The 15,276-nt window shown below is 36.9% G+C and overlaps 1 protein-coding gene and 1 non-coding gene across 2 annotated transcripts; one reads left to right on the top strand and one right to left on the bottom strand.

Annotated features, from left to right (window-relative positions):
* Positions 1-2,605: 2,605 nt before the first annotated feature.
* On the bottom strand, positions 2,606-2,712 carry LOC140014908 (small nucleolar RNA R71). The gene has a single exon (XR_011821655.1). It is a non-coding gene; the product is annotated as a small nucleolar RNA R71 (small nucleolar RNA).
* Positions 2,665-7,420, top strand: LOC140014876 (uncharacterized). Its single transcript, XM_072066512.1, has 6 exons — positions 2,665-2,673; positions 3,071-3,625; positions 3,740-5,554; positions 6,011-6,157; positions 6,342-6,376; positions 6,775-7,420. The coding sequence occupies exons 1-6, from the start codon at positions 2,665-2,667 to the stop codon at positions 7,418-7,420; spliced, it is 3,207 nt and encodes a 1,068-aa protein (XP_071922613.1).
* The last annotated feature ends 7,856 nt before the right edge of the window (positions 7,421-15,276 follow it).

Genomic DNA, 15,276 nt, shown 5'->3' with positions numbered 1-15,276 from the left:
TGTCTGATAAGAGTTTATTTTACGTATTTTTAAGTGCATTTTATTAGTTAATTTTGAGTTGATTATTTAGTTTTATAAATAAAATAAAGAGGTTTTTGGTAAAATTATATATTTTTGGTAAAAGTGGATAATATTGCATTTTTAGTGATTTTAATGGTAAAACCTTCATTTTTATGCAGGAATGATGACTCAATCACCAAAGGATGGCAAATGAGGTGAAAAATAGAGATTTGGTGATGAAATTAAGTGGTGAAAAGAAAAATGAAGTGAAAAACGTTCAAATGAAGAATTGCACTTCAAGTCAGTTTTGACACTCTTCAGTATTTTGACCATATCTGGAGCTACACTTATCGGATTGAGATGATCTTTATACCATTTTAAAGCTAAGAAAGAGACCTACAATTAGTATGAAGACATCGAAATCCATTTCTGCCATCTTCATGGGAAAAACGTTGGAATACAGAAGCTGCATTCTGTGGTCGGAAGTTAAAACAGAGGTTTGAACAGGTGACAGTATTTCGATCATATCTCAGGGTACAAAGCTCCGATTTGGATGATTCTTGAAGCATTGGAAAGCTAACTCAAAGGGCTACAACTTTTGTGTTTTGCACAAAAGCTAGTTCGGCCTGCATCATGGAGAAAATTGCAGTTGAAATAAGGCCAGAGTGAAAACGCGAGTAGACAAAACGCGAGTTATGCCGCGTTTTGTGTAGGCGCGTTTTATAGCCGAAATTCTGCAATTTGACTCAGTCAATTCTCTTGTGTTCATACCACTTTCCAGCTATAAGATGCAAGGGAATTCGGTGCACATGCTTCTGCAATAAAAGAGAAGACCAAATGAGTGTGGACAAAAGGAAACATCATATCTTTGACTTCTTTTTACAAAATCTGAGTGGAGGAAATTATGAAGTGAGAGGAATGGAATTTCTACCACCTTTTATGCAGAAATATGGGGAGAGGTCTGGGATCCATTCGTAGCTTAGCTTCTTACAGAAAAACATATTCTCTCTACCTAGGACTTGCAAGGGGCAATTGGGATTTCATCTTGTAATCATCTAAGTTCAAGACAAAGGAGATTTTTGGAAGGCTTCACCATATCTTGGCTAAGACTTTCTTTACTCTGTTTGTATTTGTAATTCATGATGATTTACATTAATGAAGTTATGAGTGTTTTATCATTCATGAGTAGCTAATTTTCTTTATCTAGGGAGTAGATGAAGCTTATGGCCAAATGATATGAAGTGATTGTTATTCATTCTTGTTATGTCTTGTATTAACTTATCTACTTGTGTATGTTGGATTACTTGTTGTTGCTTGATCACCAATAGCAGGTTTATAGTTATTTTTATTCATTGAGAAATGGTAAAAATAATGGAATGACACAAGTAGAACTTGAGTTGTATATTCATGAGAATAAAAATACGTTCAAGTGGATGAAATCTGCATTTCATGTGTGAATAAGAACAGATTTAGTATTTACCAAGAGATTAGGACAAACTAATCTGTTTTAACCCATTATTATCATGAGAATGTGATTTTGGTATTTCTGGAAATGAATCCTTGGTTAAACAAGAGCAGTAACAAGTGTTGAATTAATTCATTTTAGATCTTTTGTGTCATAAGTGGAATCTACATCCCTAGATCTTAATATTTAGTGAATTCTACTCCCCTTGAGATATTGCATTTATCTATTTAAGAATTTTTGTAGTTGAATTAAAATCTGAAGTTTCTGCTCAAATTAATTGTGAGTCTAAATAATAGAGTAAATTAGTATCTAATAATTGTTTTAAATTGCTCCTCGTGGGATCGACCCGATACACATCTCGTACTACAATTGCGACCTGTATACTTGCAGTCCAACGGGTGTAAATTCGGAATTAAACTTGCACTTAAAGTAAAAACCCGTCAAGTTTTTTGGCGCCGTTGCCGGGGAGCGGCAATATTAGAGCCTAATCATCTTTATTAATTTAGACAGCTTTATTTTTTTGATTATATTTAATCTTATATTATAATCAGTTTTTTTTTACCATTGAAGTTGCATAATATCCCTTATTTCTGTTTGTAGTGTATGCACCGGGAGTCTCGAGAAGTCGCACCTTTCGATCCAGAAATTGAGAGGGCACTACGTAGACAAAGGAGGCACACACAACAGCAAGAGGAACAAGAGATTTGGCAACCGATAGAGGAAATTTTGATAGAACTACCATTTGAAGAAGAAATGGCTGAAAATGAAGCAAATAGGCGAGTTCTACGAGATTTTGCTCTACCGGGAACACAAGGATCTCAAACGAGCATAGCAAGGCCTACGGTAAATGCTAACAACTTTGAGATTAAACCATCACTTATCCAAATGGTTCAACAATCTCAATTTGGAGGTAATGCTGTAGAAGATCCTAATACACACTTAGGTACATTCTTGGAAATTTGTGATACAATTAAAATGAATGGAGTTAGTGATGATGCTATAAGGTTAAGATTGTTCCCATTTTCATTGAGAGATAAGGCCAAACTTTGGCTACACTCTCATGCTCCTAATACTTTCACCGGATGGGATGATTTATCAAGAGCATTCTTAAATAAGTATTTTCCACCAGGAAAGACTGCTAAGCTTAGAATGGATATCACTAGTTTTAGTCAATTGGAGGGAGAATCATTATATGAGGCATGGGAAAGGTTTAGAGATTTGCTTCGAAAATGTCCACATCATGGACTGCCGGAATGGTTAATCATACAAACCTTTTATAATGGTTTATCTTTCTCCACTAAAACTATTATTGATGCAGCCGCAGGTGGAGTTTTAATGGGTAAATCACCCCAAGAGGCTCATAATTTGATAGAAGAAATGGCAGCAAATAACTACCAATGGGCCAATGAGAGAGGTAATACAAGACGTCACGCAGGTATGATAGAAATGGACACTCTCAATATGCTGAGTGCTCAAATGAATAATGTGATGAAGTTGCTAAGTAGACAAGGTGGAGTTGGTACAAGTTCATCTAATGCACATGTAACATGTTGCTCTTTCTGTGGAGGTGAACATGATATTAATGAGTGTGTTGATTCTGAGCAGGTACAATTTGTCAATAATTACAACCGAAATGCTCCAAATAATCCCTACTCGAATACTTACAATCCGGGGTGGAGAAATCATCCAAACTTTGGATGGAAAGATCAAGGCAATCAACAAAGGCCAACCAATCCGCCGGGATTTCAACCAAGGCAACCACAGGCTGAAACTAAACCAAGTTGGGAGATCGCGGTGGAAAAACTTGCTAAGGTGACTTCGGACAGATTTGAACGAGTAGAAGGGAGATTGGATCAACTCACTACAATGTACAGGAATGTAGAGGTCCAAATTGGTCAAATTGCTAGTTCTTTGAATAATCGAAATCAAGGAGAATTACCTAGCAAAACAGAGGTCAATCCTAAGGAGCAGGTGCAAGCCATTACTCTTCGTAGTGGTAGACAATTAGAAGATCCTCCAGTGGTGGAAGTTGAGAAAGATGAGAACGAAAAACAAGAAGAAAAGCAGAGGAACCAAGAGGCGATTGTGGAGGAAAATAGTCGGGAGAATCCAAGAGAAAAGCAACCATCATCTTCCACTACCATTCCAATACCTCCTGCGGTTCCATTTCCACAAAGATTAAAGCAAAATAAGTTTGATAAAGATTTTGAAAAATTTGTTAAACTTTTCAAACAATTGCACATTAACATTCCTTTTGCCGATGCTATTTTGCAGATTCCGTCTTATGCGAAATTTCTCAAGGAAATCATGACTAGAAAAAGAAAGTTGGAAGACTGTGAAACAATAGCATTAACGGAGGAATGTAGTGCAATTATTCAAAATAAGCTACCACCAAAGTTGAAGGATCCGGGGAGTTTTTCTATACCGTGCACCATAGGTAACGTTGATTTTTCTAAGGCATTGTGTGATCTTGGTGCTAGTGTATCATTAATACCTTTAACGGTGGCTAGACAATTGGGTTTGCATGAGCTTAAACGCACTAATATTACTTTGCAACTAGCAGATCGGTCTATTAGATATCCATTGGGAGTGTTGGAGAATGTATTGATAAAAGTTCAAAAATTTATCATTCCAGTGGATTTTGTGGTATTAGATATGGAAGAAGATATATCTATGCCAATTATTCTAGGTAGACCATTTCTAGCTACTGCAGGTACTATTATTGATGTCAAAAATGGCAAGCTTAAGTTTCAAGTAGGTGAAGAAGAGGTAGAATTTAATTTGAATGAAATGGAAAAATACCCTTCTTTTACCGATCATGCTTATTCTATTGGCACAATTGATAAACTAACCCAAGAGATGAGTCAAGTCAACTTTGACTTAGATCCTCTTGAGTATTGTTTAATGAGTTTAGGTAAGCAAGAAGATGTTTGTGAAGAAATTGAAGAATTGGCCAAGTACTTGGATTTTCAAGCACCTTATAAAAGGGGTAATTTGTATGAAAGTCTTGGCCAAGGAAAAGGGTTTTCACAACCTTCAGAAATTGAACCTCCAAAGTTAGAGTTCAAGCCACTTCCGACTCATCTAAGGTATGAATTTCTTGGAGAAAATAAAACTTTACCTGTAATTGTTAGTGCTGACCTTGATGATGAACAGTGTGCAAAGTTGTTAAGAGTTCTAAGAAATCGTAAGAAGGCAATTGGATGGACAATTTCAGACATTAAAGGTATAAGTCCTTCTATATGCATGCATCGAATTTTATTGGAGAACGGTTGCAAACCAGTGGTGGAAACACAAAGAAGAATCAATCCAAACATGAAAGAGGTGGTAAGAAATGAAATTCTTAAGTGGCTTGATGCAGGTATAGTCTTTCCTATCTCCGATAGTGTTTGGATTAGTCCAATTCATGTGGTACCAAAGAAAGGTGGAATAACTACAATCGTGGGTAAAAATGAAGAATTAATTCCATCTAGACTTGTGGTAGGGTGGAGAGTGTGTATCGATTATCGTAAGTTAAATACGGTAACAAGAAAAGATCATTTTCCCCTACCATTTCTTGATCAATTATTGGAGCGAATAGCCGGATATGAATTTTACTGTTTTCTTGATGGTTTTTCAGGATATAATCAAATAGCTATAGCTCCAGAGGATCAAGAGAAGACCACATTTACATGTCCTTATGGCACTTTTGCCTTTAGAAGAATGCCATTTGGGTTATGCAATGCTCCCGCAACTTTTCAACGATGCATGATGGCTATTTTTTCTGATTATATTGAGAAAATTATGGAGATATTTATGGATGATTTTTCTGTGTATGGTTCATCTTTTGATCAGTGTCTTCATAATTTGGAATTGATTTTGCAGAGATGCGAGGAAACAAATCTTGTACTGAATTGGGAGAAATGTCATTTTATGGTAAAAGAAGGAATTGTTTTAGGACACAAGATTTCCTCCAAGGGAATTGAGGTGGATCAAGCCAAAATAGAAGTCATCGAAAAATTGCCACCCCCAAGCAATGTCAAGGGGATAAGGAGTTTTTTAGGACATGCTGGCTTTTATAGACGTTTTATTAAAGATTTTTCTAAAATAGTAAAGCCATTATGTGATTTATTATGTAAAGATACTCCTTTTCAATTTGATGACAATTGTTTGGTTGCATTTGAAAGGTTGAAGAAGGAATTGATTTCGGCCCCAATTATAACTTCGCCTGATTGGTCACTACCATTTGAATTGATGTGTGATGCAAGTGATTATGCGGTTGGAGCAGTTTTGGGACAAAAGAAAGAAGGACGGTTGCACGTCATTTACTATGCTAGCAAGTTGCTAAATGAAGCACAACTCAATTATGCAACCACAGAAAAAGAGCTATTGGCAGTGATATTTGCTTTGGATAAATTTAGATCTTATCTAGTAGGATCTAAAGTTATTATATATACGGACCATGCGGCTCTTAAATATTTGTTACATAAAAAAGATGCAAAACCAAGACTAATTCGGTGGATTCTTTTATTGCAGGAATTTGATGTGGAAATAAAAGACAAAAAGGGAACAGAGAATCTAGTAGCGGATCATCTATCACGCCTAGAATATATTCCAGTCAAGGATCAAGTTCCTATTCAAGAGAATTTCCCGGATGAGTTTGTCCTAGCAATTATCAATTCTCCATGGTATGCTGATATTGCTAATTTTTTGGTAAGTGGAGAGATTCCAAAGGGAATTAATTACCATCAAAAGAAGAAATTCTTACATGATGTCAAAAGTTACTTTTGGGAGGAACCATTGCTGTATAAACATTGTGCCGATGGTATGGTACGTAGATGTATTCCCGAAAACGAGGTACATAATATTTTATATCATTGTCATAACCTTGAAACAGGTGGACATTTTAGCACCTCAAAAACTGTGGCAAAGGTATGGCAATCAGGGTTTTATTGGCCAACTATGTATCGAGATGTTCGGGAATATGTTAAAAGTTGTGATGCATGCCAAAGAACTGGAAATATATCTCGAAAGAATGAAATGCCCCTAACTACCTTCTTAGAAGTTGAATTATTTGATATATGGGGTATAGACTTTATGGGACCATTTCCAAGCTCTTTTAATAATAAGTACATCTTAGTAGCAGTGGATTATGTTTCTAAATGGGTAGAAGCAATCGCTTCACCTACTAATGACTCTAAGGTTGTACTCCGATTCCTTAAAAAGAACATTTTTTGTAGATTTGGCATACCTAAGGCCATAATAAGTGATGAAGGAAAACATTTTTGTAACAAACAACTGGATTCCTTATTGTTTAAATATGGTTGTAGGCACAAGACATCACTCCCGTACCATCCTCAAGCCAATGGACAAGCGGAGCTAGCTAATCGTGAGATAAAGCTCATTTTGGAGAAAACTGTGAATAAATCACGCAAGGATTGGGCTACAAAGCTAGATGACACACTATGGGCTTACCGAACGGCATTTAAGACTCCCTTAGGGATGTCGCCGTATCGTTTAGTCTATGGAAAAGCTTGTCACTTACCTGTAGAGATTGAACATAAAGCTTATTGGGCTATTAAAGCAATTAATATAGATTTTAATCTTGCAGGTGGAAGGAGATTACTTGAGCTGAGTGAATTGGAGGAACACCGGTTACATGCATATGAAAATGCCAAAATTTACAAAGAAAAGATCAAATATTGGCATGACAAGCACATTATTCCTAAACAATTTCAGGTAGGGCAAAAAGTGCTTTTATTCAATTCACGCCTGAGGTTATTTCCAGGAAAATTGAAGTCAAGGTGGTCTGGACCATTTGAAGTCACTCAAGTATTTCCCTATGGAGCGGTTGAAGTGGCAAATTCAAGAAATGAAAGGTTTAAGGTCAATGGACAACGATTGAAACCTTACTTGGCAGGTGAAATCGTACCCAAAGGACTCATATGTCTTTTGGGCGACTCTTCTTCAATTTAAGAAACTGAATGTGTGAGTCGAGCCAACGACTATAAACAAAAGCGCTAATTGGGAGGCAACCCAATATTTAGGTTATATTTGTTAACTTGGTGTGATTTTGTGGTTTGAATCAATGTTTTAGCTAAATTGTTGTTTTTGTAATGTAGGGTTGGCAATTGAAGGCAAGGATGACCAATTGAGTACAAAAAAGGCGAACTTTGATCAAACAACTCAACCCCTCGATTTGCGTTAAAGGTGTTTTTGATTCATTATAAAGGGGTAAAATGCATGTTTTTAATGTTTTACATTTGTTCCAGCCATTAAAATTGGCAAACAAATGATCTATGATGCATTTTGAGTCATTGGGGTACCTTTTGTAATTTTTCAAAAGTTGAAATTCTGCTAAAAATCGAAGCAGAAAACGCGTTTTCGAAAACGCGACTACAAGTCGCGTTTCTCAGAATCGCGTTTTCAATTCTGCACCTGCAGAAAAGAAAACGCGCCTTCAAAACGCGACCTAAAGTCGCGTTTTAATGGAAGTCGCGTTTTCAAGCCTGGATCAAGACTCAAAAACGCGACTTCTGAAACGCGACTCAAAGTCGCGTTTTCCAACACAGTCGCGTTTTCATTCCTGCAAGATTTGTGCAGGAAACGCGACTTCAAAAACGCGAGTTGAAGGCGCGTTTTTAGTCGCGTTTTATGTGTCTGAATATAGCCTTCAGAAACGCGATTTCAGCCTTTCTTCTTCACTTCTCCAATTTTTCCAGCCGCGTTTTTCCCTCTTCCTTCTACCCAACTCACAAATTTTCATTTATACTCCATAATCTTGCTAGAAATCATCACCCCAACACCTTTTGAGCTTCATATAACCTTTTTAACCGATTAAAATCCAAGAAAAACACCTAAAATCAGGTTTTTGAGGGATTGAAGGTTAGGGTTCTTAAACTCTAATTTCTTCAATTGGAGGTCAATTGGAGGTTGTTTCATAGGGTTTTTTGCATTTTTAGCATCACCAAACATCCTTCTACGTGATTGAGGTAAGTTTCTTCATCAAATCTTTTGATTTTAGAAGTTCATATTTTTTATCCTGAGCTATCTGACATCTTTTAATTTCGAAAATTTGATGAGGTTCATGGCTATTTTTGATTTTATTCATGATTATTATGATTGTTTAAGCATGTTTAAATGTTTAAATGTAGCAATTTATTGGTTTTCAAGTACTTTAAAATTCACAATTGCTATATTTAGATGAAATTGGAAAAAGGAACTAGGATGTTTTTGAGCCATTGGTGATGTTAAATTATGGTTAAAAATGGTTAGTTGATGATGTTTAAGCATGTGCATTGTGTATAGTGAGTAATTTGGTTGATTTGGTGAGTTAATTAGTTTAATTTTTGCCTAAACATGATTATAGCTAAAAGCATATTATTATTGAAATTCTCAATAGTTATAATCATAATTGTTGCTAATTTCACCGATTGGGTTATAATTATTGCATATCTTGTTTCAATTGGTGATTTTGAGTAATTTTTGGGCATAAATTTTGGTTCTGCTTATTTGGTCTTATATATTAGTTATTGGACGTGTTATCACTTGAAGGAATAAATTGGAGATTATTTGGATCATTTTAGGATATTCATGGCTAAATTTTTAATTGTGTCCAATTACATGTGGTTAATTGCAATATTTTCTAATAGGTACTATGCCAAGGGGAAGACGTGTGATAACCTCGTCCTCTAGCAGTGAGGAGAGGGAGGTTAATGAAGAGATGGAGGTGACTGAAGAGGAGAATTCACCTTCTCCTCCGCCAATTAACCGTCGACCTGGTGAGGGCACCTCCCGTGGAGCGGAAAAATCGGTATTTGACAGTGCTAGGTTCAACACTCGCAGGAATCAGGAGTGGCATGAGGCGCGTGCTAATTTGGAGTTTTTGTTTGAGATGCACGTCAGTCCACCAGTTGAGATGATGTACAACATCTCAGAGGCTTTTGCTCAGCTAGGATGGGCTCCGATTCTCACCCTTCCAAACCATTACTACCCAGACTTGGTGCGCGAGTTTTACGCCAACATTGAAAGTAAGGCGCGCCATAGTGGAGAAATAGTTGAGTCCTGGGTGCGTGGAAGACGAATCACCTTGTCACGGCAAGATTTGGCTGCTATTTTGGGGTGTATGGATGACGGACGTCCAGTAGATTTGAAGAAGGAGTTTGTTCCCCCGAATAGGAGGTGGGATCCCTCATTGGCCATGGCTAGGTTTGGTCTCGAGTACCAACCTTTTCGCTCTACCAGAAAGGAGACTATATTGGCGAATGTATTCGAACCTCGTCATCGTCTTATCATTTACATGATGGCTCACAATGTCATCCCAAAGAAGACGGGGCACACGGAGGTCCGCAAGAGCGATATCTACTTCTTGGATTACATGTTCCATAACCGGACATCTCCATATGCTCGGATTTCATTGCCTAACATCATCATCAGCCACATTAGGTCTACGGCGAGGCGTAAGACAACTTCCTTCAAACTATCATTTCCTCGTCTACTGACTTTAATCTTTCCCCGTTTTGAGGTTCCCTTGGAAGGCATGCGGCGGGAGTATGTTCCACCACGTGCTGAGATGACTATCACTACTCTTCGCCGCCTTGGTATTGGCACGGGAGACATTCCACGCCCTGTTCAGGAGCGGAGACAAAAGGCTAGACATGGTCGGGATGAAGCTGGACCTTCTACTGCAGCACCACCTCCTCCTCCACCACAAACTAATTGGCAGCGACTTTTTGATCATATGGAGGACTTTGCATTCCAGTTCGCTGACGTTAGGAATCGTCTAAGCCGAATTGAAGATCATTTGGGCATTCATCCACCGCCCAATCGTGATGCACAGGATGACGATGATGCTGAGGGGGATGACTGACTTGGCACACTGCAGAAGCTATCTTTAGTTGATGAACTTGCTTGCCTAATTATCTTAACTTGTGGAACTTAAGATGTTTAACTTCATTTTATTTTTCTGTTTTCTATGTGGTAGGTACTTGTATTTTGACAGTGGTTCGTGATTAGTGGCTGATAAGGATCTCAGCCATTGACTTGGGGAGTACTTCTTTCTTTTCTTTTCTTCTTTTGTTTCATTTCTTCCCTACACATTGAGGACAATGTGTAATTTAAGTGTGGGGGGAGAAATATGTGTGATACTTGTGGTTTTAGTTGTGTTTGATATAATTCTTGTGCTTAAATGGTGTTTCTTGTGGTTGCTGGCAGGGAGTTTTAGTCCACTTTTAAGGGGAGATTCTGTCAAAATTTTTCCAAAACCTTATACACATATATGTTATTAACTATAATAAATAAATAAAATGTTGTCACTTATCCTTTTAAAATAAATATATGCGGTTTTGATACTTCTTTTCTCATGAAATTTGGAAATGATTTTTATGTGATTATAATTTTTACATCTATAGGAAAGTATATCTAGTAAAATGGAGAAAATTATGCCTACATTTTGTATATTTGATGAAAATTCTTCTTTTTATCTAATTTTATAAGATAAGAAATTAATATGGTTAATAAGTGTCATACTCTTCTCATGATTACTCTTAGAGGGAATTTTATTATATATATATATATTGAAAAAAAAAAAAAAAAAAGGGGTTGTTCGACTCCAATGATTCTCATACCGAGTAACCGGGGGTTGGCATCTACAAATGTCGACATTCGCGTAAAAAGGTACTTGAATTAAGAGTATGCAAAGCAACTTGAGTATGTGAAATGTTGAGTAACCGGGGATCTGCATCTAAAAATGTTGATCTTCGCGTCAAAAGGCATTTTTCACAATTTAAGTAATATTTAACCCTTAAATATATAAAAAAAATAAATAAATAAATAAAAATTAATTAAATCCCTCTTTAAGAAAAATAAGAAGTTGATCATGAGATTAGTTAGCATTTTTATTGACTATAGGAGTTGCTTGCTTGCGAAATTGGATAAAAATAAGAAGTTGAGTTGAATTGGTAAAATTATGGTATACTTGGCTCTTCTTTGCTTGATATTATGAGTACTTGAACTTAATGGAAAGATCACATAAGGGTTATTTACCTTGATTCAAGGAAATGGAGTTGAAATACTACATATGTTTATTTTCAATTTTTTTGGATCATTGATGGTTAGAATTTTATATTGCTTGAGGACAAGCAATGATTTAAGTGTGGGGGTATTTGATAAGAGTTTATTTTACGTATTTTTAAGTGCATTTTATTAGTTAATTTTGAGTTGATTATTTAGTTTTATAAATAAAATAAAGAGGTTTTTGGTAAAATTATATATTTTTGGTAAAAGTGGATAATATTGCATTTTTAGTGATTTTAATGGTAAAACCTTCATTTTTATGCAGGAATGATGACTCAATCACCAAAGGATGGCAAATGAGGTGAAAAATAGAGATTTGGTGATGAAATTAAGTGGTGAAAAGAAAAATGAAGTGAAAAACGTTCAAATGAAGAATTGCACTTCAAGTCAGTTTTGACACTCTTCAGTATTTTGACCATATCTGGAGCTACACTTATCGGATTGAGGTGATCTTTATACCATTTTAAAGCTAAGAAAGAGACCTACAATTAGTATGAAGACATCGAAATCCATTTCTGCCATCTTCATGGGAAAAACGTTGGAATACAGAAGCTGCATTCTGTGGTCGGAAGTTAAAACAGAGGTTTGAACAGGTAACAGTATTTCGATCATATCTCAGGGTACAAAGCTCCGATTTGGATGATTCTTGAAGCATTGGAAAGCTAACTCAAAGGGCTACAACTTTTGTGTTTTGCACAAAAGCTAGTTCGGCCTGCATCATGGAGAAAATTGCAGTTGAAATAAGGCCAGAGTGAAAACGCGAGTAGACAAAACGCGAGTTATGCCGCGTTTTGTGTAGGCGCGTTTTATAGCCGAAATTCTGCAATTTGACTCAGTCAATTCTCTTGTGTTCATACCACTTTCCAGCTATAAGATGCAAGGGAATTCGGTGCACATGCTTCTGCAATAAAAGAGAAGACCAAATGAGTGTGGACAAAAGGAAACATCATATCTTTGACTTCTTTTTACAAAATCTGAGTGGAGGAAATTATGAAGTGAGAGGAATGGAATTTCTACCACCTTTTATGCAGAAATATGGGGAGAGGTCTGGGATCCATTCGTAGCTTAGCTTCTTACAGAAAAACATATTCTCTCTACCTAGGACTTGCAAGGGGCAATTGGGATTTCATCTTGTAATCATCTAAGTTCAAGACAAAGGAGATTTTTGGAAGGCTTCACCATATCTTGGCTAAGACTTTCTTTACTCTGTTTGTATTTGTAATTCATGATGATTTACATTAATGAAGTTATGAGTGTTTTATCATTCATGAGTAGCTAATTTTCTTTATCTAGGGAGTAGATGAAGCTTATGGCCAAATGATATGAAGTGATTGTTATTCATTCTTGTTATGTCTTGTATTAACTTATCTACTTGTGTATGTTGGATTACTTGTTGTTGCTTGATCACCAATAGCAGGTTTATAGTTATTTTTATTCATTGAGAAATGGTAAAAATAATGGAATGACACAAGTAGAACTTGAGTTGTATATTCATGAGAATAGAAATACGTTCAAGTGGATGAAATCTGCATTTCATGTGTGAATAAGAACAGATTTAGTATTTACCAAGAGATTAGGACAAACTAATCTGTTTTAACCCATTATTATCATGAGAATGTGATTTTGGTATTTCTGGAAATGAATCCTTGGTTAAACAAGAGCAGTAACAAGTGTTGAATTAATTCATTTTAGATCTTTTGTGTCATAAGTGGAATCTACATCCCTAGATCTTAATATTTAGTGAATTCTACTCCCCTTGAGATATTGCATTTATCTATTTAAGAATTTTTGTAGTTGAATTAAAATCTGAAGTTTCTGCTCAAATTAATTGTGAGTCTAAATAATAGAGTAAATTAGTATCTAATAATTGTTTTAAATTGCTCCTCGTGGGATCGACCCGATACACATCTCGTACTACAATTGCGACCTGTATACTTGCAGTCCAACGGGTGTAAATTCGGAATTAAACTTGCACTTAAAGTAAAAACCCGCCAATGTCATTATAAGCCTTTTGCTTTAGCTTGTTTGATGTGTCGGCCATTTGCTTGGAGTCGATGATTTGCTGCTGGACATCTCCATAATTGTGCTCCACTACCATCTGGGACCCTTCACAATCATGGTCATGGTGAACGTTCAGATTAGCAGGAGTTTGCATGCCATCATCCGAAGCAGGTTGTCCATGTGCACCATCATCCATATTTTCTGTTTGTCATCCCGCATCAGCATTGCATTCTTCGGCAACAATTGTTTGTCCTTCGTTGGATGGCTGAGTAGGTCAATCAGGATTCTCAATTGCAGCTGTTGTGTTACCTTCATCCTCCTCCGCATTAGCTAATAGCACATTCTCAGAATCTTTCCCATTAATGAAAGTATTGCTCACAAATGGGCGAGCTGCCCTGATGTCATTGTTCTCATTAGATGCTTCTATTTGTAAAACCACAGTAGCGTCCAATGGTTTCCCTTCGTCGTCTAGCTGAGCAGATCGAGCACTCTTTGCCCTTGCATCTTTTGAGGTTCCTTCTTCATCAATCACACCAGGTAATGGCACTTCGGCAAGAACTTTCCCATTAAAATGGGTGTTACGCACAGTTTTACTATCTGCCATGAGGTCAGTGTTGCTGTGTAACTGGAAATCATGTTGTAGACGCTTGGATTGAAGATTTTCCATCTCAGTCAAGTTCTTCTTGCAATCCACAGTCAAATGACCCAATCTCCAGCAACAAGAACAATAAGGTGGTATATTTTCTGGAACAATTTTTTGCCAAAAACCTGATTCCCCTTCAACAGCTACCCAGATCCGTGGTACAACATGCTTCGATACGTCAATCTCCACACACACCCTGGCCACACTAGGGCATGTCCCAGCCGCCGTTGCCGAATCCAAGAATAATGGTCTCCCTACTGGAGAAAGAATGGAGAACAAAGAATGTTTATCGAAATAATGAATAGGTAAATTTGGAAGATTCACCCACACTGGTACCAGAGATGACTCTCTATACACATGAAACTCCCTAGTCCATCGGAATACACGCATCGGATATTTGCCCAATTACCAGATCCCTCTCGTCCAAATCCTGTTAAAGTCTACTTCAGCAGTCCACTTAATCAAAACATGTCTATAATCCATTAATCCAATGGAAACTTGGTCTTTCAGATTTAATGAAGCAAAGAACTTGCGAGTATCCTCCAACGAAGGTCTCCCATGAGAAAATTTTCCAACCAAAGCCCATCGAAATGGTGCTGCAAGTTTGTCCACATCTTCTCTGGAGAAAATGATTGCAGCTTCACCCTTATAAACAGACGCCTGCCGAATTTGGATAGGCGATGTTGAAGGCTGTGAAAAGAGTTGGGAAAAAGATTTTTTTGCTGTAGGAGACCCTTGCCCCTCAGCCGATGGCTGAAGGGAAGCCATGTAAAAACCTAAGATATTTCACAGAGAAACCAATCTTTTAGACAGAAGGTTTTAGAGAGAAGGAGGAGAGAAAGTTCAGTGATCTATATAAACCAAATGTGTGAGTAAGTTTTCATATAGAAACATGTTAGATTTTTCCACCGAATTGGACAACATTCATATGCTATAGGATGCATGTTAGATGTTTGTTAATTTGCCTTTGTTTCATTTATCCAAGGTACTAAGCTTGTAGCTGGTGCTGTGGATGCATACTCCAAGAGTTGAATTTGTCATTTTCTCTAGCCTTTTTTTCCCAACCACATGTAAGTCTGTCAGTTACTTTAGTTGAACTATCTATTCTATGTTT

This window comes from Coffea arabica, chromosome 9e (genome assembly GCF_036785885.1).
Source record: "Coffea arabica cultivar ET-39 chromosome 9e, Coffea Arabica ET-39 HiFi, whole genome shotgun sequence".
Classification (NCBI taxonomy): Eukaryota; Viridiplantae; Streptophyta; class Magnoliopsida; order Gentianales; family Rubiaceae; genus Coffea; species Coffea arabica.
Note: the sequence above shows the minus strand (reverse complement) of the source record. Positions and strands in the feature narration are given on the sequence as shown.

Excerpts from the sequence above, each read along its gene's own strand:
- LOC140014876 (XM_072066512.1), top strand. Across the intron at positions 5,555-6,010 it reads TTAAAGATTTTTCTAAAATA|GGAACAGAGAATCTAGTAGC; the intron begins GTAAAGCCATTA and ends AAAGACAAAAAG. Across the intron at positions 6,377-6,774 it reads CCTCAAAAACTGTGGCAAAG|GCACAAGACATCACTCCCGT; the intron begins GTATGGCAATCA and ends ATATGGTTGTAG.